General features: G+C 42.7%; 2 protein-coding genes across 7 annotated transcripts; both read left to right on the top strand.

Annotated features, from left to right (window-relative positions):
- Positions 1-1729: 1729 nt before the first annotated feature.
- On the top strand, positions 1730-17992 carry TRIM13 (tripartite motif containing 13). 5 transcript variants are annotated; one of them, XM_040055684.2, is made up of 2 exons: positions 1730-2215; positions 13176-14414. In XM_040055684.2, the coding sequence occupies exon 2, from the start codon at positions 13179-13181 to the stop codon at positions 14406-14408; it is 1230 nt and encodes a 409-aa protein (XP_039911618.1). In that variant the 5' UTR covers positions 1730-2215; positions 13176-13178; the 3' UTR covers positions 14409-14414. The 5 variants fall into 5 exon arrangements, with proteins under 5 accessions (XP_039911618.1, XP_039911616.1, XP_039911619.1 ...); XM_040055682.2 differs by lacking the exon at positions 1730-2215 and adding an exon at positions 6474-6740; XM_040055685.2 differs by lacking the exon at positions 1730-2215 and adding an exon at positions 7329-7337.
- KCNRG (potassium channel regulator) lies at positions 16017-25332 on the top strand. Of its 2 annotated transcripts, XM_058419357.1 has the most exons (4): positions 16017-16594; positions 18395-20314; positions 22770-22860; positions 25149-25332. In XM_058419357.1, exons 1-2 carry the CDS (start codon positions 16017-16019, stop codon positions 18645-18647), a joined length of 831 nt encoding a protein of 276 aa, XP_058275340.1. In that variant the 3' UTR covers positions 18648-20314; positions 22770-22860; positions 25149-25332. The 2 variants fall into 2 exon arrangements, with proteins under 2 accessions (XP_058275340.1, XP_039911621.1); XM_040055687.2 differs by lacking the exon at positions 22770-22860.

Raw genomic sequence — 25332 nt, 5'->3', positions numbered from 1 at the left:
TGAAATAAAATTTAAAAAAAAAATAAAAAATTCAACATTAACGCCCCATCTTTCCTCTGGAAATTAAAATCTAGTGGAGAAGGAGTGCAACCCCTGATGCTCCTTTTCCGCGGTTGTCTCCGTGTCGTGAGGCGACCGGCGCAGCCTCCTAAAGGATGTATTGTACGTATGTACGTGCATATAAAGGATAATTCAGGTATATATGCATATGTACATATATTTAAAAAGAGGACACTGATTATGATGGGCAGGTAGTAGGTGTGGCATCAAGGAGGCTCACACGTGAGAAAGGGACTACTTCACGGAAATTTACTGCTCAGTTATTCCGGGCGCCAAGTAACAAGAACCCCGTTTTTTTAATTTCCTTTTCCTTCCCCCGCCCTCCACCTTTCTCTTTTTAAATTCTTTGAAAACTCAGACGTGGCTCGCTGAAATGAAAGAGTCGCACAGCCAAGCCTGGCAGGTGCATCTGTGAGTAGCTCTGTCTCCTTATTTGCCAGACCTGTCCTTCTCTGAGTGTTTGAAGAAGGTACTCTTTGCTTCTAGAGTACTTCTTCAGGTGTTCAAAACCTCTCCTAATTTACTCAGTTAAATTCTACTGCAAAGTCTGCTACAGTGTGCTGTCATTGCACTTCTAATTTGGTTTTTCAAAGCACTGTTTGGGGCCAGCTTTTTGACCCTTTCACAGAGACAGAATACCATGCAATTAAAAAAGCTGTAACGTTACTTGTGGTCTTTGGGTTACACAAGCATTCCTATGTCTATTTCTGCATTCCTACAGCACACACAGCACCCAGAACAGGACCCAAAAGCTGGGCTCCAACAAACACAGTAAATATTGATAACATTACTATAGAAGCCTACCTGTGCCCACTTCACATTTTTATTTATCTACAGAAAAATATCAATAAATGTTGTGCCATGACCTGCTGATGTAGAATGTTTTGCAGACAGCAGGTAATTTGATTACTTGCATCTGAAGGTTTATTTATCTCCAAACCAGTCTGGGATTAAGTTGTTTCTCATTATTTCAATCGGTGCATTATTTTGTGGCATTTCACCTAGAAGGCTCCCTTAACATTTTATTACAGTATGAAGCATGATGTAAGTAATGTAACCCATGTGGTATTATGTTATCTGTCTTGTAGGGGCCAGGGGGTTAATACAGATATTCAGACATCCTTGTTAACAGAAATTTTCATACCCACAAATATCTTACTGGATGGGCTGTATCAGTCACACTTACCCCCTTTTACTTTAAACGTGAGGTGAAGTGCTGTCTTTCTTAAAATTGTGCCTAAAACCAATCTGATTTTAAGAGCAGTTTTAAAATGTGCTTTTTTTTTTTTTTTTTTTTTAATTGGACTTACTGTTACAGCCCATAAACATTTGGGGTCAAGGGCTCACTTCCTTAAAATATGCCAAATGGGATTAGTCTTGAACTTCCAAGAAATAAATATTAGGTGGAAACTGATGTTTACTTATTTTGTATGAAGGGCATCGGGATTCTTATAGGTAGCTCGTTGTTCACAAATTCAGTCTCATTTAAGTCACTGTGGGATTTTTATTGCCTGTGGGTTTGTTGTAGTAAATGCTAAAATAAAAATGTTAATATAGTTTAAAAAATTAAAAATATAAAAAGAAAAAGAAAACTTAGATAGAGACTTAAGCTCTTAATGAGTCCCCGTCCTATGTTTTTCTCTGCCCCACCGTGTCCTTTCTTCTCCAGAATGAGCACTGGGAATACAAACACCTCTCACCACATGAAGTCAGCATTGCCAAATCTGTTGGAGCCAAGGTGATGAAGCTTTGAGGAGCAGTGTATGGCTGTGCCTCCCTGCCAGTTTCCTGCTCCCCCACGCTGAACTGGAGAGGCTGGTTTCGCGGGCCGGCGGATTGCAGCCCTCGTGCGGCAAAGCACACGCCGCGGCTTGGAAAAGTTGCCGGCGCTGCTTTGGAGCGCGTCGATTCCAGCGCCTGTGTGCTTGGCAGGCAGGAAGCCTCGGGGACAGACTCGTCCTTGCGCCCGTCCCGTCTCCCTGCAGATGCAGAGCCCAGCTCCTGAGCACCCTGGCAGCGGCTGGTGGCAGGCTGGTGTCACGGCCAGCAGGAACGGCGGCAGAGGTGTTCGTGTGCCCTGAGTGAAGGCTCTGGCGCCGGACACAGTCGAGCAGAATATACGCTGGTGTGGTGGAAGTAAGGCAAAAGTCAGCCGGTAAGAAATGTGGCTTAATCATATGCCTTTCCTGAAGGATGAGGTGAACGACTGCAGCAGGATAGCACTGTATTTGTAAATGTGATTGTCAGCCTGTTTACAGACTGCGTGAACACAAGAAGTTTTACAGTGAAGAACTGCCCCAAAGAAATTAAGATCTTGCCTTCAGTATTTAGAAGTATAATCGTGCTGGGTAATTAAGGGTTAATTCAGCTTCTGCCTTACTTGAATGTTCATTTCTTTCGCTGGGGAGGCCAAGTATTTTGGACCCTCCCACACTGGATGCAAAATTATGCTCAGCATGCCTAGACATGTTTGCTGCTTGCAGTGTTTTAACTTTATTTCCTTGAACAGTAGCAGCAGAGACATTTTGTCTGGGAACCATGCTAGGAGAACACGACCACTCCCATCCATTTCACAAATGCAGACTTACTTGGAGGACCTGCTGAAGGGAAATGATGGTCATTGACTCGTTTCATTCTCTGGCTTAGAGCTTCATTCACAAAATACAACTGTCTCTCATTAGCCCTGCAAAGTACATCTACTGGCTTCAGACAAGTATGCTTCAGAAAAGTTCCCTGATATGCTAAATTTGCAGGACAGGGCAGCTCTCTCCCATTGTGGCAGCACACATTACAACAATGTTATACATGACTAATCCCTTCTCAGAAAAATAATTCCTCTTTGTCCTGCAAGTAAAAACCAATTGGACTTGCTTCTCTGCTGTCTTATGCTTTGTGGAGGCATTTACACCTGTGAAAACTAATGAAAAAAAGTAGTTATTATGTATGTTGGAATGGATTTAATAATGTCTCCATGCAACTTGCACAGAAGTAAATGAAGGTGCAGGACTGGAAAATCAAGGTTTGTTTATTGAAAGCAGTCATTCCACTCCCAGGGTCAGGCCTGTGGTTTGGAAGATGATACAGACAAGGTCTCAGATGAAAAACAGGTTGTGCTTGTACTTTTGAAATCTTCACCATAATGTAGTTCTTGTGAGGATTAACATTCTGTAGAAAGTCCTCTGTTTTACACAGTTAATCTGACGCTTGCCAAATCACAGCAGAAATTACATATGGAAATTAATTTTGTTCTTTGTTGTTCTCTTTGCTTTGGAGGTCACTTCTCCTTTCTTCTTTATGCAATACAAGCAAAACCCACTGGAGCAGAGCTTTGATCTATAGGCAATCCCAAACCTCGTTAAAACGGACAGGCACACTGGCCATGCTTTGTTCAGGCAGGAGCAATTAAGTTCTTTTATGGCATAAGATAGCTAAAAATGAGAAACCGCTGCCCGTGGCACAGGGGCGCATGGCCAAGTGCTAAGACGAGCTAACTTGTATGAGCAAGCACTAATTTGGGGAAAGTCAGGGAGACTTTTCTAGGGACTGCTTGCGAACGCAGCAGCAAGAGCACAGATTGGTTGCAGCTGTGTTTGCCTGTGTGCGTGTCTGGGACCGGAAACACCACGAAAGAGCCAGCAGACAGTGGGAGAAGCAGTGGTGTATGGCCCTGAGAAAAAGCCAAGGGACAGCTTCTTCTGGGCAAGCATCCTGGCTGGAGCAGCAAACTTGGACTGCTGCACAGTTCTCCCTCCCATTTGCTTCCTCTGCGTGCAAGGAAATGGGACGTGGCTGTACATTCTTTGTAAATAAATAGGATTTCGCTAAGGAGCTGACTGAATTAATCATCAATTCTCCCCCCACGTCCCTCCACAGAAAAATCTGGCAAAGTGCTGAATATTGGTTAACTCTGTGGGTCAAAGTTCTGTATGCAAAACTACAGAGCTTTTCAGTACAGCTAAAATAGCAGATATCAAGGCTGTCTCTGAAATTCAGACCTCAAAACAGCAGTTGATAATTTCAATCACTGATGATCCTTTGTGGATTTTTAATGGCTGGTATTTCAACAATCCATATTAAAAGTAGCTTTTATGGAACAATAACAAGAAATTGCTTTCTCATATCCCTTGTTTGGAATGTTTAATACAGTCCAGATGTATCTGTTGAAAAGAAATGTAGTCAGATACAGTATAGTTGTGAAACATTTATACATCAGTAAGGTGTTTGATACGTGGAGCTGTTTTGAATAATTTATTTATTTGTGTTATCTTATGGTGTCTTCTTATCAAGCTGCTCTAAGCTCTTGCAGATTTGTGTCCATATTTAGGTCCCCACAGGGATTGCATTATCCACCTCAGATTGAGAGTATGCTCACCCCAGCACAGCTGAATAAAGCAGAGTCCTTCAAGAAGTCTCTGTCCTGAAGCTGGAGTGTACTCTGTGTGTGCTCTGACACCTCTGTAATGGGATGTGAAGCCTTAGCCTTAGTGGGAAGGCCGGTTTGCAGCCAAGGATAAGACTGTAAAATGCCCTCAGCTGACCTCTTTTTCCTCAGAGCTTCACCTCGGGAGACTATAACAATCCAACAGGTCTATGGTTCAGAGGTGCTTTATGGATGTGAAATACAAATTTGTGAGGAAAAAAAAAGCTGCTTTTAACTCCAGCTATAGTTATCAATCCGTTCTTCTCCAGAAAAGCACAGTGGGTGCCTGGAGCCTGGAATGAGCAGCTGGTGTGGCCGAGGGCAAGGCTCTGTTACTTTTGGCAGCAGTGCTGGCAATAGCTGGCTGGAAGCGTTTGTGAAATTATGGCCTGTGGGGCACTTCTGGTTTATGCTGACGTGTGTGCAGGCTGCCACCGAAACAGGCCCTCTCACTGGCTCATCCTGGCACTGGTGTTTGTTTGGCTGCAGGATCAGCTGGCTGCCAAAATTGATCCTGCTGGAAACTTTTTTTTTTTTTTGTAAACTGGATTAGCTTTCAGCTCTGTTGGCAAGCCCATCTGGCTTGACGTGTGGCTGCATGAGTGTTGGAGCCAGCAGAGAGGAGACATCAGGAAAGCATGACTAAGGAAAGGGGAAAGGATGGAATGATGACTTTTGCCAGTAGCACTGTCTTGTCTTGGCTTAACCCCCTGAGAATCTGCCTGTCAGGGTAGAGTTACCTGTTACAGCTTGAGTCACGTTAATGGCTTGCTTCCACTCAATGAGAAAAATCTTGTTCCTCTTTTCCTTGCTCTTCTGGTGTTAGACCTGGTGATTGTCTAATCTTGCATTGGACTGATTTAACACCAAACTCACCTCGACAAAGAAGAGGGAATAGCATTCCGCTGGCTGAGTGGGTGGAATCAGCTCAGTAAAGCATCTGCAGAGGTTGGCAGAGCTGGGATAGGCGAGGGGAGTAGTAGCTGTCAGCTCTGAGGTCACTCAACACAGAGCTTTAGAAATCTCCTGGCATAGTGCTTATTAGAAGAGCCGTGATCTGGGTTCTCTGTAGTTTAAAGATGACAGTAGATGATTGCCCTTTGTCTTACAACAAATATGGTGCTTGTCTTGAAAATCTGGAAATTGCCACTATCGTATAATTTCTTCCAAATTTCTACCCCTGTATTTTTAATCCTCCCATAACTAAGTGGCATTTATCCTAACACCTTCTTTCAAGCTGGGCCTCTCCTTTGAGCCTAGATTTCCATTGTCTTTGTTTATCTACTACTCCAGAGATCTCCATCAGCCAGAGGCTTTTCTCTGAAGCTTCCACAACCGGCCTTTGATGCTGCCTCGGGAAGACACTGTGCTCTCGGATGCAGGAATGCAAGCTCATACACAAACTGCTACTGAAAGTGCTGCTGTTGAAGCAGAGTTAAAAAGTACTGAAAGATGGAATTGAGTGTGTGCAAAATGGTTGTGTGTGACTATCAATCAGATAAGAAGTAGAAGAGTGCCCAACTTCTATTTGATCATGCTCAGAACAGCTGTGGGACACTTAAGAAGGGTGCTGGATAGGAAGTGTTTCTATGCACCAAGCACAGAAATCCTGCTGTGTGTTTGCCCGGAAGTTTAAGCTTTCGTCTTTGACAGAAGAAATCAAAGGCAAGGAGGGACAAGAACATCTTCAGGTGGACCTAATGAAGAAGCATTATCTCAGGTGGGCAGGCAACCACTCTTCCACCCATTCAGCTCCTTCTTCATTTATAAGGAGACGGAGTTGTACCAGCCCAAAGAATTAATAGAGAGTAAAATGTACTCAAAAATATATCAGGGACAAATGTTATATGAGAAATATATGGAAATAGTGAGTGAGAAATCTAAAATGCCATGTTGTTGTTAATCTTTAACCATAAACTTACAAAGATTAATAGGACCCAGAAATTCTTGATATAAAAGTGGCTGTTGGGAAAGTGTAGACAAGGAGTACTCAGCAAACATAAGTGCACAAGTATTGGGATATCACTTGAAAGCAGTTTAGGTGGCTGAGGAAAACTACCTGGAATTCCTTAACAAGATGCTGTTAAGACAATTAAGAAGAAACAAGCAGGATGTTGAAATACATCTGAAGGTCTCAGTTGCTTTTGTGCAGCAACTCTACCTCCTGGGTAGTTGGTAGTGGAAGAAATGCCTCAGTGTGTAGCCACTCTGAAAGGGATTTTCAAAAATGCCAACTTGGGTGGGGCAGCAAGGAGAGAAGGTAAGGAGTAACTGACTGCAGTGAATTGGGGAGGCATAACCTTGGCATGTTATTGAATGGCTTTGAAGATCCAGATTCCTGGATTTCTTCTGATTCCATAATCAGAAGAAATATGTCAGATGCACAAGGGGACTTCATTTGATAGAAATACAGTGTAATTTGTGATGTTCCTTGTGTGGGTAGTCCTGGATGTGAAGAGTCTCCCCTGTGCTGATGAGTGATGTGACTGCAGTGGGTGCAGAGTAGGGGAGTGAAGGGATGCATGAGGCATGTACATTTGGGAACGGCTTTTGATGTAGTATTTCACAATGTCTAATTTGAAAATAAGTTCAGTATGACTTTGATGTAAGACCTGTTCTGTTGACTGAGAACTAACAGAAGTGTGAAAGAGATACCCAACACAAAGGTCTCTTGATACCTCAGCGCTTCCAGACTCAGTTTCATAGTCCTGTAACTGCAATGTTCTTTCAAATGGCCATGGGATCTCTCCATCTGCCTGGGACCAATCAGTGGAAAATCTGCACAGGTTTTACAGGTCACGTTAACTCTTGAAGAGATTCGCCAGCTGGAAACTGTATAACCAGTGTGTTCAAGCAAGTAAGAATGAGTCTCTATCCTTTTATGAAGCACATAAGGTTATCTGTCTCTAATTATGTTATTTTTTCTAATAAGCACTTTCAGAAGGTGGCAGATGCCCAGCGGGATTGTCACCTAGCAGCGCCCCTCCTTAGGCTGTGCAACGGGCGCCTGTGAGCTGCGGGCTCAAGTGTAATTTAACAGAGTTAACAAACAGAAACCCGTATATATCTCGGCGGAGGCACAGGCTGCAGCCTCGGCCGCCGCCTTAGGCAAGCGGCATCCACCGCCGGCCCTCTCTCCCGGCAGCTCCGGAGGCTTTTCTGGCCGCTCACAGGCAAGCGGAGGAAGGGAAGAGCCGCAGCAGCTCCTGCCCTGGGGCTGATCGGCGGCCGTGGGCCAAGGTGGGTGGGACGCCGGGGCAGCGGCTCCCGACGATCGCTCCGGCGGGCCGAGGCCGGGGCGGCGGGGCGGGAGCGGCGGACCCGGAAGGCGGGCGGCGGCCGGGGCGGGAGCGGCGGCGTGCCGTGCGAGTGACCGAGGGGGCCGGTCCCCCGCCTGCCCCGGGCTCCCCGCCGTCCCGGCCTGCCATGGTGAGTAGCGGGGGCCGCGGGCGGCAGGACAGGCGGGCGCGGCCGGGCGAGCGCAGGCCGCGGCTTTGTGAGAGGCGGCGGCAGCGCCCGGCCCGGGGGACGCTGCGGCCGGAGCCGCCGGTTCCGCTGGCGGCCGCCGTCCCCCCTGAGCCCCGCTGTGCTTCGCGGGGCTCGGGCGGACCAGCAGGGCCTCCCTGCTCCGGGATGCGGTGCCCGGCGGAGCGCTGTGACCCCTGCGGAGGCCAGGGCCGGCGGCTGCCTGCAGTGCCATCGGTTAGGGGCGATTCCCCGCTGGATTTGGAGCGGGGTGTTGTAACCGGGTGCAGCCAGGGAACCTCTGCCAGGTCAGGGGACAATGGGGGTGAGCTCCGGGGCCAGCGTTAGGGCAGCCCCTGCGCTCGGCAGACCGTCCAGCCCTGGGGATGAAACGGTGTTCATAGGGCTGTGAATGCACTGAGCACAGACAGATTCCTTAGTCCTCCAGGCCTTCCTGCCTTCCTACAGTCTGAACGGGTTGGATCTGCCTGGTGCTTCTAGAAGAACTTTTGGCCATGAAATACCAGGTTTAAAGCATGGGCAATTTACACAGATCTTTTTGGCTGTCTGGATAGCAGCCCTCCAGTAGCTGAAAGGGGTCTGCAGGGAAGCCAGAGAGGGACTCTTCATCAGCAACTATAGTGACAGGACAAGGAGTAGTGGGTACAAACTGAAAGAGGGGAATTTTTGTTTAGATATTAGGAGAAAATCTTTACTGTGAGGGTGGTGACACTGGAACAGGTTTCCCTGGAAGGTTGTGGATGCCCCAGTCCTGGCAGTGTTCAAGGCCAGGTTAGGTAAAGCCTTGGACAAACTGGTCAAGTGATTGGTGTCCCTGCCCATGACAGGGGGAGTTGGGAATAGATAATCTTCAAAATCCTTTTTAACCCTTTAACAGTCTATAATCCTATGTTACCTACTGCTCATGGAATTCAGTAGTTCCACATTAAAATATATACAATGACCCTCCATTAGATCGCAGTTTCTCCCAGTGGAATAAACAGGATTAAGATCATTGCTGCTGGAAGGAGGATCTTCCATCTCCCTTCCTCTCTGTGTGGGACTCTTTAGGGCTGATTCAACACACCAGTCTGACAAAGGGCTGGTGAAATTGTTCGTAGGGGTCCTGACACAGACCGGGGTCCTTACCAAGGAAGGGAGATGAGACCTCTCCTGACTAGCTCAGCTGCTTGTAGAAATGTAGTTTGACTTGGTCAATTCTCATTTAGAACAGCTACACACCATTGCAGGAAACTTGTAATTCAGGAGTTATCTTTTTGTTCTGTTTGAAGCCTGGTGAAATTCTGGTTTTGCTTTCAGCATGCTGCTGACTGATAAATGCAACTTCTGTGCTGAGAAGCATGCTAAATGAATTTCTCTCTGGAGCGTGGGAAAAAGCTACTGTGGTTGGTTTTGCTTTTATAGTTTGATGTTGTTTGCCATTCTTCTTTTTAATGATAAAACTGTGCAAGTTACTGTGTCTGATGGGTGACATCTGTTGGGTTTGTACCCAGAGATGCTTTTGGTCTGTGTGCTACAAGTGGGGAATTCCAGAGCCACCCAAACCTGGGTCAGAAGTTACACAGAGAAATTCCCCATGGAAAAATTGGAACGTCCCTGTAGTTCATCACACAAATACCAGGTTGCTAAGGGATGTTTCAATCCACAGACTATTTACTCTCTGAAATTAATATCCTAAAGAAGACGGAAATTAATCTGTCCAACCAGTCATACAAGTCTTCAGTATTTTTGCTTTGGCATTTCTGGTGTTGTAAGAGGGGGAGGGGAGGAAGTTTGTAGATGTGCCCATTTATTTTTAAAAATCCAGTGTTTTTAATGATGTTGTGTAAAGGTTTTGAAATTCAGTTATATTTATAAAGCATAATTATGTAATTCGGTAAGGGGGGTTGAAATGCAACAGGACTGTCACCGAGACACACAACGCAGTCACATGCAGACAAGAGATTTTCGCAAGGCAGAGGTCCTTCCGATTCCAGCTCACAGCTGAGAGAAGAAGAGAAGCCCCTTTGTTTATTTTTACTTTTTATACATTTGTGGGTCTAGCAGAAGATTGGCTTTTTGGGGTTTCCTCCCCTCAGCCTCAGTGGCCAGACCAATTGTCAGTTACAATTGTTTTCAGGTTAGAAATATGCAAACAAAGGACAGAGAATGAAAAACAAAGGATTTGTTTATGTTACATCTGTGAGAAAGGTAGAAAACTGCTCTTAATATTGTACAATAACTAAAAAGATCTGACTCCATTTAAGAAAATCAAAAGGCTCAGAAAAACCAGGGTAACACAGGACCATTTTAGTTATATCACAAAGCCTTTTTGTGTATGTTTTTTGTATTTTTAGGAGTGTGAAAATCTTCAGTGTTTATCCTGCAATTTTGATGGAAAGTGTTATAGTGAGCATTTTCTGCATTGGTTTGCAGTTCTTGCTGTCAGGCATGCAAAGCTGCTTTTCCAGCTCCCTAACTGGGAAGTAAAATCCTCCCTGGTAAAGGAGATGGACCAGAGCAAATATTTTCTGCCCCGTGCATTTTCACTTACTAAGCGATGGAAAACTGACATTTTAGTTTTGTAATTATCCTCTTAACACATGAGCCGAACAGAACTTTGTGCTGCTACTGTGGCTAAAAGCTATGAGTACAAGTTGGAAAGAGAGAGCTGCTCACAGAAAGGAAGACTCAGGAGTGGAGGGATGAAATTATCATCTTCCTGTCATCCCATTATTTTTAGCACTAGGAAAAAGACAGAAGAGAAGCCTTGCTTTGAGAGCATGAGAGGTGCTTCAGAACTATGTTCTCTTCACACAAAATGAGGTTTCTGAATGGGATCTGTGGGGTTCTGAGAAACCCATTAGAGTTACTAGACCTTTTCTCTGGGACTTTGTCCCCAGTTGTTGTGGTGGCTTCTTTTGCTTCCTGTCTTTAGCTCTGAGTAAAAAAGCTGGCAACTTTTCCCAAGTCCCTTTTTTCCAACAAGCACAGAGGATATGTGGAGGGGCATAAGCACATAAGGATGGTTATTGTGCTGTGACAGGAAAGTTGGGATGGGGAAGGGAGGGTCCCGCTGAGGCAGGGCAGCGCTGTTTCGAGCCAGCTTCCCTTTCACTGCTGGGTTTGCAAATCAGCCTGGAGGCTCACGTTTCGTGTGCCTGCGGCAAGAGAAGGGTCAGGTCCCGGGCACCTCGCTCAAGGAGCTCCCGGACCGCCACAGGCGCCCGGCCCCGCTCATTCCCTGAGGGGCTCTGAGGGCTCGCTGCGCGTGCGCCAGCAGCAGGAAATGGCGCGAAAAACGAGGGGATGTGAGCTAGGGAAACTGTGAAAGGGAGGGGGTCGGTCCCGGGCTTTTGTTGATCCCACATCTGGACCGTACGCAGTGGCAGGACCGATGAGGGATCTAAGGACTGGTGGTCTTTCCCCTTCACTTTCTGTATTTTCCGTCTTTACTCTCTCCAGTAAGGAGAGTTCCATCCCAGCAAGTGTGGCAATCGGATTTTTCCCCTTGCTCTGTGCCGAAGTTTGCTGGCAGAATTGGGAGCTTGGTAAAGTTCATTGTAAAAGTTACGAGCTTGTTAGCCAACACTTCTACGACTAAATAGTGTGATAGCTGTCAGAGTTAAGGTGGCTATATAATAAAGGGTAAGAGTTCCCTGGCACTGGACTGCTGTCTTTCTTCAGCCCACCGAGAATTTCTGCTGAATTGCTGGGCTGTGACAACCCCTCCTCCTCACTTGAAAAGCATGGAAGCTTACACTTCCCAAGAATGGCTTTTACTGTGAAATCTCTCTGGGACTATTGGTCCTTTTGTGAAGGAAAGTCAGGACTGACCTCATCTTTCTTCCTGATAGTGAATTTTGCTTTCTTTGAATTTCTCAGAAAATACTGATTTTATTGCTCTTCTTGTCCTGTGGAGTGTGGATTTTCCCTTGCAGCTCTCTTCTTGGCTTCCATGTTTTACACTTCGTATTTCTTTGAGGATACAGAAACCTTAGAAATTACATCAAAACTAATTAAGAGCTCATTCACATGCCTTGATGTCATAGCAGTACTTTGATGCACTTTTCTGTGATGTCTTTCAATTTATAAAAGGAATTTTATTACATATGTATGAATATATGTTGTATAAAATGGAAGGAATTTATGCAAGGGAAGCATCTCTCTAATTTTAGCTCAAAATTAAGTGTTCAAGAGCTTTGGATGATACAGACTGTCACCTATTTTGGTCTTTATTCGCTATTTGTTTTCTTAGAGCATGTTGTAAGTTACAAGGTGTCTGCGTCTGAGAACTTGACTTTAGTTAGAGGCAGGGGGAGGGTAGTGCGCTGGGTCTTTTCACTGAGACTTTCCAGTAGGAAGGATTACATGATAAATATTCGTCCTGTAGGTTCTCTCCACAGAAAGAAATTACTGAGGCATGAATGCTGTGAGAATGGAATTGGAAATAGAGATTGCAGATGAGTAAAAATGTTTAACAGTTTTGTTTCATGATGAATTCATGATCAAGGATTATGGGCAGCTGTTATTTGAAGTATTTTAACTTTGTGCTGAATAGCTGAACAGTAACACATGCAGTTTGTTTTTTGAAAATATTGCAGGAGCAAGAGAAAAGCTAATTCTTAAAGTGAGTGGTGACTCTCATTTGGCCTTGCAAGGAGAGCAAAAAGACACAATAATGCATTTTGTATCAGCAGAAATACTGCAGCTGGGCTTTTTCAGTCACTTTTAGTGTTGTCTGCAGTACCAGTGTGTGGGGTTTGAAGCTGGAAGCTTTGGATGAGTGGAGTAAGTAGAAAGTAATCAAATCTTAGCAGGGTGTATTAGCTGGGTATCTTCTGTGCAAAGCCTTTTTCTGTGTATTGCATCAGCAAGGAAAGATGTAAGTCTTGCACAGTTATTATGAGTACCTGAGTTATTTTCTTTCAGAATCCTTGTTGGGATTGGCAAGCATTCTTTTCCAGCATTTCTAGCTGAGAATCCAAAAAAGTGGTCCCGCCTGAGCATTGCACCATTCTTGTGCCTGCCGTTTGCTGGCCAGATAACACAGCCAAGGGGGACTGGCTGCAGAAGGCTAGCTGAGCCTCTGTCTTAAGTGTACTGGAGGAAGAAAATACATCCTTTTCTCACTGAGACATGTCTCAGATGGAGATTGGGTTTTGTATGGTCTCTTTGAGGGAGAAATAGGTTTTTTAAGTTCTGTTACCATCTTTTTTCTCTTTCCTAGGATATGATGGAGCTCCTAGAGGAAGATCTGACCTGTCCCATTTGCTGTAGCCTGTTTGATGATCCTCGTGTCCTGCCCTGTTCACACAATTTCTGCAGGAAGTGTCTGGAAGGAATTCTTGAGGGAAACGTGCGGAATGTGCTTTGGAGACCATCCCCTTTCAAGTGCCCCACATGCAGGAAGGAGACTCCTGTCACTGGAGTCAACAGCTTGCAGGTCAACTATTCCCTGAAAGGTATCGTGGAGAAGTACAACAAAATCAAAGTAACTCCAAAAATGCCTGTGTGCAAAGTGCACAGTGGACAACCCCTTAACATTTTTTGCCGGACAGACATGCAGCTGATCTGTGGGGTTTGTGCCACCCGTGGTGACCACACAAAGCATGTTTTCTGTTCCATTGAAGAAGCTTATTCCCAGGAGAAGCGGGCTTTTGAAACCTTGTTTCAGGGCTTTGAAACTTGGCGTTGTGGAGATGCCCTCTCACGGCTGGATACCTTGGAGACCAGTAAGAGGAAAGCTCTGCAGATGCTGACAAAAGATTCTGACAAAGTGAAGGAGTTCTTTGAGAAGCTGCAGCACACGCTGGAGCAGAAGCGAAATGAGATTCTGTCTGACTTTGAGACCATGAAGCTTGCAGTGATGCAGGCCTACGATCCGGAAATCAATAAACTGAACACGATTCTGCAAGAGCAGCGGATGGCTTTTAACATTGCAGAGGCCTTCAAAGATGTGTCTGAACCCATTATATTTCTGCAACAGATGCAAGAGTTCAGGGAAAAAATCAAGGTGCTGAAAGAAACCCCTCTACCTTGTTCCACTGTGGACATCAGTCCCACAATGAAGAGCTTTGATACCAGCCAGTGGAACGGAATAAAACTTGTTGATGTGGACAAACTTTCCTTGCCTCAGGAAAGCAACACTTTTAAATTCAAGATTCCCTCAGTCTTTTCGCGCAGATTTATAGTTAACTCTCTTATTTTCTTGCTCATTCTTGCTGTCACCAGGATGTCCTTTGTGGAGTCAGTCATTGACAATCTCCAGTGCTGGAAATCTCAGTTCCTTACAATTTGCTTGTCCTATTTGGCAGATACCGTGGAGATAGCAGATCATGCAGTCTTTTACTGGGAACAGATGACAGATGGAGCTTCACTTTTAAGAGAAAAGTGTAAAAACTATACGTTGGTTGTACTGGATAATGTTGCACAGTTTGTGTGCAAATATAAACTGTTGTGAGGTGTCTGCTGGAATATAAGAACTAAGAGGGATCTGGGGAAGAAAACATGGAACTTCTTGAATTAATTGGTCTTTTCAGTGAAAACATTCAAAGATTCAAAATGATTCCAAAACATTCATAATGTTCACATAGTTTGAGCACTGCTAAACCAGAAAGTGAAATGGAGCTTTGAAATATGCTCTGGATTCTTCTTTCAGTGGCGATTATGGGAATATTACTCACTGTAAATCATTATTCTTACCAAAATATAGGGCCAAACTGTATCTTTAGTTTGATGTTAATGTAATTGTAGAATAAGATTAAAAATTGTAGTTAAAAAAAAAATTCTAACTGGGAGATCGTTTGGAAAGAGGAAGAAGAGTTGTGATTGAGGTGAGCACTGTGCTGACAGGTTTGCCAAGGTCTGCCCTTCCACTGCAAAATTCAGCGTGCATCATTCATGTTCTGGAACCGGCTTCTATCTGATGATGTGTCTTCTCTCTGAAATAGCTATATGTTTTGCTTTGTGATGGTGGTTTTTTGTTGGTTTTTTTTTTTTTTTTTTTTTTATAACCAAATGTAATTACCCTGCGGATTCAGATTACGTGTTTTATACAAAAATGTATCTTCAGGGCAGGCATAAATTCTAGAGGTCATAATAAGCACAAGCTGCAAGACAGCATGTGCTTTGCAGATAGTTCATACTTTGCAGTTTATTTTTCCAGCATCATAATGTTGGCATAGCTGGGTTGTTTTGTTAGATCCATGTTTCTCTGAAGCCACGCTTTCTTAGAAACTGGCCTTAACAAGAAGAACTTAGTGTAGTGAAAGGCATGCAGGGGTCTGCCATAGGAAGGCAGCCTGGGTTCTAGCCCTGCAGAGGTGGCAGGTACAAGAACTGCTCTCCTGTCCTTCTCTGCCTCTGCAGACTGCAATTCCAAAAGCCAGGAAAAATGATTGGATGATTTCTGGAACAGGCTGTGTGATGCAGCAGGTGTATGGATGTTGGTGGTGTTTGAAGAACTTTGTATAGGTTCTCCTGCTGTTACTGTATTTTTGTGTATCTCATTTCAGGAGCTAATTGAATTTTCTTGTTGTATTGACTTGGCCTTAGATAACAGTGATTTAAAGGGAACCCTAAGCTTGAGTTCTCTGAAGTGCCCTTCTTTTGGAGCATATGAAATGTCTTGCCTGAAGCACATCTGACCTCTTTTTGCAGTGGTCGTATGAACAGCAGTGTATGGAATGAAAACGTTGAACTGACATTTCTCGAAAACAAACATAATGTGTGCCATAATTTGGGAATCTTTATTGGCCTGTCTCAACGTTTCATAAGTTGTGAGAGTCAATTCACTGTATTCTGGTAGTCCTTGCAAGCTGTTAATTTCAAAAATAAAACATTAAATTCCAAGAATCAAAGTTTCCAAGCAACCAAACGAAGCAAACAAAACTATTGTACATGATATTTACATCTTTGTTGCCTGGGAATCCTGTTGCTGCTCCACACTTCACTCCAAACACTTGCTAAAAGCATGCAATGGTGCTTGCAGCTGCCTTGCAGTTTAGGAAGGATCAAGTCACAGACATGTAGACGAGAGAGCTACGATTCCTGAGTGGCTGAGGTAGCCATGAGTAACCGAGAGGTGATCGTTCTAAGTGTGGGAGGTGTGAGATTTGTAACCCGGGCTTCTACCTTGCAGCAGTTCCCTGAGTCCAGGCTGGCACGGATGATAAATGACGATGACCGGGAATTTAAACTGGTGAATGGAGAGTTTTTTGTGGACAGAGATGGAGCTTTGTTTAGTTACATCATGGACTTCTTGAGGACTCTCCAGGTGTCCTTACCAACTGATTTCTCAGACTATCAGAGGCTGCAGAGAGAAGCAGAATTCTATGGACTCTACCCCCTGGCTGACCTCCTGAGGCAAGAACATTTGCTGAAGCCGAGGCTGGAGATCTTGGAAGTGCGTTTTTCTCTCCAAGAAATGCAGACCTTTTTCCGGATCTTTGGTTCCTGCAGTACCACCATTGAAGCACTAGCTGAGCAAATCACCGTGTTTACAGGGCAGCAGACAGGACAGGGCTGGAACAGCCCTTTTCTTTCTCAGAAACCACTTGTTCCACTTCCTTTGGAAAGACCCTCTCATCACGATATGGTTTTTCTGTGTGGTACTGAGTATTCTGCTGGTGACCAGTTCGTGGCCAGGTACTGTTCTTAGAGTGACTTCTTATTATGGATGTCTTTGTGACTTGCAGTTCACGAAGTGCATGCTATGTGGTAGCAAAGCTCATTTAAAAAAAACTAAAAGAAATAAGTTTCTTTTTTTCTGTTCAATGTTATATTTTTTCTAGTTTTGAAACACCCAGCTTAATTTGTTACACTGAAAGCTGTCCTTCCGCTTTCTAAAATATTGTTCTTGATGTGAGCTCTCTTAGGTTTTTCTCTCTCTCTGCCATTTCTTCCTCACTCCCTTTAGAATTTCACAGTATCACCTTCTAGAGAACATGAAAAACACAGCAAAATGAAACAAAGGAAACAAAGAAGTACTGGGGGAAAGCCTGAAATCTCCACTAGCTTGGTGGAGGTGGTAAAGGCTTTCATATGGAAAACAGGAAACAGAATTGCAAGAAGGGTTAAAAACTCTGGTGGAACTGAGACAGCATTTTGGGGACTGGAAAGCTTTTGCAGAGCTTTTTATTAGGGGGAGTGAGAAGAGACAGAGTATTAACTTTATGCTTCACAGTGGGTTTTCTTTGAATTCAGAGCCAGGTTCTGTTTTTATTAAGGTAACTGTGTATCAGTAATTTTTTGTGATAGCAGTATTGTATTCTAATGACTGCTTAGGTTTTTTAAACTATCTTTTGCTGGATGTCTCTATTGTATGGAGACGCATTCTTACTGTATAAGAAAATATTAACCTAATTTGTCCTCTGTGGCTGTTAGAACATCTGGAATTTTATGGAAATTTTATTGAAATATTTCCAAAAGGGTTATTCTGTTTGAGTATATGAATCAACACAGCAGTCTTTTGATTATTTTTTTAAGAAAATAAAGTTTTATCTTTCTTCCAGCTTTCTTTGGCTAAGAAAGTAGAATAAAAACTACTTTGCATTTGTGAAGCAGTATATATGTTTGTGTGCCAAACCTTAAATTTTTAACATATTGCTAATTTTAATGGATAACAATTGGTTGAGTAGGTTATGGCAACTTAAGTAGTGGGGAAAATATTTCTGATTTTTTCATTTATTTCTTCAGACTTGGTAAAAATTTCCTTCTGCAGATCAATAAAACAGCTTATCTTGAGTAACGAAACAAGTCAATTTTGATGATGTTGCCTTGCTGAATTTCTGTCTCCTTAATCTTTGTGGTGACATGGACTTTTTTGCCTTTCTTGTGCTTTCCATGAATGTTTGGTGTACTTGCCTGTGAACTGTGGAACAGTTTCACCCATCAGTTTATATATTTTGTAACAGTATTTTTACCTGACTTCTGCTCCTTTATATCAAATGAAATAATTTGAGGCCATGTGAAAATGATTTTCATATTTGTTACCACACAACCTGCTGTACAAGGTAACTTTGCAATAAATGTCACTGTTTGTAGCGAGAGAGAGCCTGTATGTTGGAGAGCGATGCTTCTGGGGTGACTCTGCTGTCCATCATTTACTCTTACCTGAACAACTGTTGCAGCATTGCAGAGCCTGCTGCTCCTTTCTCCTCCGTTAAGTGAGACAAGATGGGGATTGTCACAGATATTTCTTAAGAAAATAAGTTTTGTGGCGGGGGAGGGTGTGAAAGAGAAGCATTTCTTCCCCAGCAAATAACTCGATGAACTGAGAATTACTTATAATGAATGAAAGAGTCCAGTTGTCCCTTAAAAGAAGAAAAAAATATCCAGCGCCTTGGTTGCTGTACATACAGTGCAGCTGTGCTGATCTATGCTGTCAAGAAAAAGTGTGTTGTAACTGTGTGGTTTTGGTTTTTTTTCTTTTTTTTCTGATTTTAGGTATGTTTCCATAAAGCCTGATAATAGAAAGCTGATTAACGGTACTAATGTGCTAGGCCTGCTGTTTGACACTTTACTCAAAGATGGATTTCGCCTCATAAGCACCAGGACAGTCGCCAGTGAAGAGAAGGTTGAATGCTACACTTTTGAAAGGATGAAGAGGGCAGCAGGCCTTGCCATCGTGGTGAACCAAACCCCGGGGAGCTCTGGGGTAGCACAGGCAAGGAGAAGCCAAGTGCAGAAGGGGAAATAAAGGGTTTTCCTTCCATCTTTTGAATGTAGAAGAGGGATGTGTCAGCACTAGTGGCCTTCTTTTTTGTTTGTTTTGGCTTGTTTGAAACTGCAGCTATTGAGGGAAGTAACAAACACATTTTCTTTCAAGTGTTTAGGGGAAAAAAAATTCCTTTCTTGCCTTTTACTGCTCCACCCTCTTTAAGTAAAAGAAACCCAGATTCGATACTGGGTTTGTGGACCAGATTTCAGCATTTCCAAGAGTTTGTTTTTTCTCTGTGGCTAAAATTTACACGAGGACTTGCAAAGCATCAGCCATCCCTTCTAGAATTTTTTTTAATGTTCTGTGCTAATCTTCAAGTAGATTTTAAAAACATGGTCATACATGAAGAAATAACATCTTGATGCAACTGTCATCCCAACAGTTCGGAGAAGTGGCTGGAGGGGGAATGCAAACCCCAACGATTGATTAGGGCTTCCGCTCACTCTCTTTGCAGCTGGCTGAAAGCAGTGTAAGGGAAACAACCTGAGCTGTGCTGCTGCGTGGCTTTGTGAAAGCCATCACTGAGGTCTGTGAAATAACATGTGACTGTCTTGCAAAATACTCCTCTGTCCTCCCACTCTCGTGGCATTACGATGCTCTTTGGTTCCAAAAATTAAATTATAAAGACCTTTGTGAACAGAAGGTCAGTTAATTTTTAGTGCTTTCACCACAAAAAGGATGAAAATGTGATAAACAGCCTTTCAGATGAAAGAGTTTGTACAGTTTCAAACAAAATACTGTAAAGGATTTTTTAGCACTTGTTAAATACAACACAGTTGGAAGGCTTTAAGAGCCTTGGGAATGTTAGTCCTGTACAAAGCTTTTTAAAGATGCCAAAATTAGCTCAGGTACTGAGAGAGGTAAGTTAATGAAGCTTTATAAATTAAGAATATTTTGTCCTTCCATCAAGGCAGGGAAAGAAGATAGCAGTAACTTCAGGGATTCATTAGCTGCATTTCAGTTTTGTCTCAGTGGTAAAATACCATCTTCCCAAGGCTTCAAACACTCCAGAATAACCACTTTGGGCTTTCTTGGCTGACCAGTTAGATCTGGCTTTTCAATAGTTTTAAAATGTGAATGCATTACTTTATTTGCAGCACTTGATAATGGGGGTGGGACTCATCCATCTGTTTCTTGCCCTAAGGAGTTTCAGTGAAATGGATCTTCCCAGACTGGTGGTGCCACTATTGGACACCTCTTTTCTTTGGCTACTTCTCAGGCATTTCAGCTTCAGCCAAGTTCAGAAGTTCAGCAGAAACAGTGAGGTCCTCTTTGCTTTTCCTAGAGCTGTTTGGGTTGAGAATGTGATTATGGGACTACATCTCCTAAGCTGCCGACAGGTTATGTAATGTAATAATAAATAATAAATGAGAATGTAAGAGTGAATGCTTTCACTTCAAATGGCATTTTTTTGGTCAATAATGTCAATATGTTCATATTTGTCTTGAAGTAAGATGTTTCTTACAGTGAGAACCGTCATTCACGGAACAACCTCCCCACAGATGTGGTGAGTCTCCATTGTTAGAAGTTTTGAAGAGGATGCTAAATGATTTCATGGAGGCTCTGTTTCACATGAAAGACTGGGCCAGACAATCTTCTGAGTTCCCTTCCAGCCTGGCCTGATTCTGTGGAGACCGTCTGTGAAGGTCTGTGCCAGAAAGTCTTATCATGGTGGGCTTTGTTGTCAGACCACTGTTGGGTGACAGAGCAGACAAGCTGTGTGGGATGACTGTCCCCATAAGTAGCTGTGCTGCAGAACAACTCGCCTTGTTTGGAAACTATAATGTTGATTATTGGGTGAGTCATTGTGGATACTGTAGGTGGAGGGACTAGCCAATAACAATGTGAAGCACAAGACGAAAAGAAAAGAAAAAAGAAAAGAGAAAAAGAAAAGGAAAAAAAACCCCAAAAAACACCCCCCCCTCCCCCCCCCCCCCGGCAACTTCCTACAGGGAAAGTTTAAAAAATAGACTTGAGGCTATTTTTTTTGTCAAAAATGTCAAAATTTTGACATTTTGCCCTATATGATCACCAATAGCAGTGATGTAAGCTGAGACAAGTTTCAGAACCCTTTATAGTAACAATTACACTGTTTCAGGTACCACAAAAGTAGGGAGTTTGTTGTCCTTGCTGCAGCAGTCACTTTGAAAATTGAAGTTTGGATTCCATTTTTTTTTTTTTAAATTTATTTAATTAATAAAGGGAAAGAAAAGGCAAAAATACTTCAATCTTTAAAGAGCCCCAAAGTTTTCACCTATGCCATCATCCATGTTTCATGTCTTTGGCAAAATGAATGTTTGATACAACCATTTTGGTAATACTTTATGATGGGCTGAGCACTTTCTGGTTCCTCTCATGGGTTAATTTTTATTTAGCACCAACATCATTCTATGAATACAATATTTGGCTCTGGAAAATGTTTCAGTGCAAGTTCCTGTCATGTAAAGAGCCATATGTGCTTTACCTCGCCCTTGGGTAACAGTGTGACTGTGTGCTTCATTTGGAAGCAAAGCACATGACCACCAACAAGCTTGGGTTCCCAGAGTTCTTCCAGCATTTATTCTTTCTTAGCTCTGAACTGAGAAGTGTCACCTTTGGTCATTTGATGTTCCTGCAGAGAACTTGACTAGGCTCTTACACAATGCTTTCACTTGGTGTTTTTTTGTTTTGGTTTGGTTTTTGTTTTTTGGTCTTTTGGTGTTTTTTTTTTTTGTTTTTTTTTTTTTTTTTTTTTTTTTTTTGTTTGTTTGTTTGTTTTTGTTTTTTTCCCCCAAACTGGTAGTTCCTTAAATAAGTTTGACAACATGTGTGTGAACAACCTGATAGAAATCTGTTGAAAGTGTCTGTCTGATACCAGTAGGATACCCATGACTTAAATGGAAGATTGATTGAATAATTTAATTGAAGCTGGTTCTTCAAGGAAAGCATTTTACTGGATTTCTTTATACAGAAAAAAGAAACAGTGATGGTAGAGCTACAGGTGTGTAGCTTCAAGCTACAACTGAATAGCAGTAATTGTGGAGGAACAGGTGAAGTTATTAATTCACGGACAAACTAACATAAAAGTAGCACTGATTTACTAGGAGGATCTTCAGCTGGCCTCCACCATGCGAGGTTATTTATGCTACTTACAAAAGTGTTGCTGAGCCAGGATGGCAATTTTTCTGTGCCCTCTCTGAAGTGATATGCAGTGTAACCTGCAGGCACCAAGGCAGGAATTTGGAAGTAGTAGCCAATGTTTTTACTACACCTTCCCTTCTGAAGCCCCAAACAAGTAGGGATGCAGCAGAGAGCAGACTGTGTGGTGTGTGCTCAGCCGAGTTGTTCACACGGAAGGGAACAGCTGTACAAGTGAATTTGACTGATAGGAACTACAAGTCAGAGTGATTTTAAAAGCTGCTTTGTCAAAAGCACATTATGTGCTAAACCGAGTACTTGCACCCAAACTTTGGCAGGCAATTCAACTCTGGTATCCCACAACAGAATCTCTGCTAGACTAGCAGTTGTCTTGTAGGTGACTTGGTTGTGCTTTTACATGTGACAGAACCAGAAGCTCTGATTGCTCGCATCTAGCTCTATTTTTGATTAAATGGGAATGGGATTTTGAGACATTTTGACTTTTATTTTCCAATAAAGTAATTTGTTATCCCTGACATAATCCACTTCTTCAAGTCATTGCCAACTTTCTCAAGAGAATTATTTTTTTTCCTGTGACAATGCAAAATTTGATTTCAGTAAACTCCACTCCTGTATTTGCCTTTTTAATCTTCCCTATTTTCAGCAGAAATGTGCAAACTCTTCTAATGCCTGTGATGCTAGAAAGGAATTGCCACAGTGCTGGGGCAGCCCCCTCACTCACTCACAGTGAGCTCTCTGTCCTGTGTAACAGGCAAGCAGACAGAGCCCTAGGGGAAAAAGAAACTGAATGGTGAGACAGCAGCATCATCCTGTCCCAGTCATGGGGACTGCAGTGTACACGGCAGACGATCATCCAAAATGAGGTGATAGCTTGTGGGATTTGCCAAAGCCAGATGATTCAGAGAAACAATGCCTCATTTGCAGTACACTTTCTCATTTTAATCACTTTTCTCTCCTTTATAGTTGGGTTTCCTCCTGTGTTTATATTTAAGACTGCCAAGGGCTTTTCCAGTACAATCTTGTGGTGCCTATTGGATGTCCCAACAGGATAGAGGTACCACACACTTTTTCCATCCCCCTCTTCTTGCACCATGTTGACTTCTTTTTCTAGTCATTGGTGACATTTTTTGTGCTTTTAAGTAACTTTTTTCCTGCTTCTTCACACACTGGGAAGTCTCTCTTGTGTCATTCTTATCCCTTTCAGGGACATGTAATTTATTTACCACTTGAATTGTTCAGTATCCTGCTGATACCAGGAAGGACAAAGTCTGTTGTGAAATACCTTCTTGTTCTTTGGGTATTCATTTCAATGACAGTTCGTGTCATTTTTTGTTTCTCTGGGAAGTGCAGTCACTACATTTTTACAGGTTCTGCAGTCAGCACCCATGTGACTGTATAAATGATTAAGAATAGATGTTTAAATAAAGTTCTAGAAATTGATATAATGGACTAAGATACTGTTTAGACTAAGATACTGTTTACACTAAGATTGATCTCTTTGTGCTGGCCATAGTACTGGGAAGTTTTCCCATATACTAAATTCCAAACCATTTTTCACTTACCTTCATAATTGAATTTCATGGAAGTAGTAGAAGATCCTCCCTCCAATGCTGTATATGAGGAATTAACAGCCATAGGGCAAAACAATGATGCTGGAGTAATTGCGTTGTGCCCAGTGATAGTAACTTCTGTTAACTTTGGAGAAACTCTTCTGCCCAGTGAAGTTTTCCCAGTTCCTACCTATTTTGGTTGGTTTCCAGCTTTCCAATGCTCAAAAACAACTCCCTTAATCTGACCTGAGCAAGGCTGATGTGCTTTTGTTAATTTTCTTGAGTGGGTAAGTCTCAAGTACAATCAGCACCACCTGGGTAAAATTTTGTTTTGATCCACAGCTGAATTCGGTACCAGAAAGCCACCAGAGTGGATCAAAAGTCCTGTTTGAGTTCCCAATGAAGCATTCATAACTATGAATAATTTTAAAAAGTAAAAAATGTTCCTAGATTACTGGAAAAGTGTTACTAAATATTCATTGAGAAACAAGCTGGGAATTATCCAAGACGAGGAGGGAGGCTCATTGCCTCTTACGCCTTTCCCTCTGATTTGTGCTGAACCATTGCCAGGCTTTAACTTTACAAGGTTTATTTTTATCGATTTTCAACAATAAACAGTGGGAGTATCTTCAATAAAAGATTTACAGTGCATCATGAAGAAATACAACTCCCTACCAAATATTATATTGATCTATTCCCAAATGCTGCTGAAACAGCCTATAAAACCCCAAGTGAAGTCCAGTGATGGAGAACTTCCTCTCTCTAGTGACAGATGCATATGACTGTTATGTCTTCAGAAGACAATAAAAGGGAAGGGAGTGACTCTGTTTCTTTGACCATATCTTCAACAGGCCAGTTAAATCTGTCAGCTCAATGTAATCCACATAAATAACAAATTTGGGAACCAAGGGAACTGCTAGTGTGTCTGAAGATTCCCATTCTTTGAAGCTGCCTCTCCTGCTGCAGTCAGACCATAATTAGTCACAGAAGGCCTTGTTGTAACTAGTAAATGGATGGACTAACAATGATTTGAATAGTCTAGTTCTGGCTGGAGATATGCCTAGAGCCCTGAATATTCTCAAATGGGTGGGTAAGACGTAAATCACTAGCCATCATATAAAATACAAATAAACTTGACTTCTGTTAAGGAAAAAAAAAATTTTTTTTTAGACTGTCATGTAGTTTCTGCTGAAATAACCTCCTGAAGCGTGATCTGATGCGTAAATTTTTCCAAGAATCCTTCCTCCATTTCTACTCGGTTTTCATGCTAATGGAATGGTTCGATAATTGGCGTCTTCTTTCTGGTCAGGAGGAGGACGATGAATATAGCCCTAAAGGTTGGAAACAGTAATGTGTACAAGTCTGCTGTAGAAAATTAATTTAGGGCTTTGCTTTCTAAGCAAGTTACTGTTACAGCAGTCAGCTGAATGCTTGCTGAAACTGCGAAGAATTAAGCATTGCAACATTGTTCCATCCTGATTCTCCATTGGGGGGAAAAAAAAAAAAAAAAAAAAGGCAATAGATTGGAAACATCAAGTCTGGGGTTTTACTAGTACTTTGGAGTCAGGAACTGAGTTTTCTTTGAATTTTAAAGGCAGTTTGTAGCTTTCATTGAGGGCCTTCTGAAAAGGCTGGTTTATGTTTTTTGGTTTTTGTTCCCCAGTGATATCTAAACTAAGTAATAAAATAATTGCTGACATACTGGCTTATTTACAATGTTGTATTCAACAATAAACAGAAGGCATGCTGATCCTTCCATCCTTTAATCTTTGTGTTTTTACTATGTCTTCAGCCTGCTCCTCAGCCAGGTCCTGGTGGAACAGAAGAAGGAACTACATGGTAAAGGCAGGCAGAGATCCACAGAAGGCAGCAAACTCACTTCTTTCCCATTACAGAGAGGAAACAAAGGAATAACATTAGGCTGGAAAGAGTCATGGCCTTTGTGGGACCAAAGAGACACAACTTACTGTACTGAG

This window comes from Hirundo rustica, chromosome 2 (assembly GCF_015227805.2).
Source record: "Hirundo rustica isolate bHirRus1 chromosome 2, bHirRus1.pri.v3, whole genome shotgun sequence".
Classification (NCBI taxonomy): Eukaryota; Metazoa; Chordata; class Aves; order Passeriformes; family Hirundinidae; genus Hirundo; species Hirundo rustica.
This window is presented reverse-complemented; position numbering and strand designations above follow the sequence as displayed.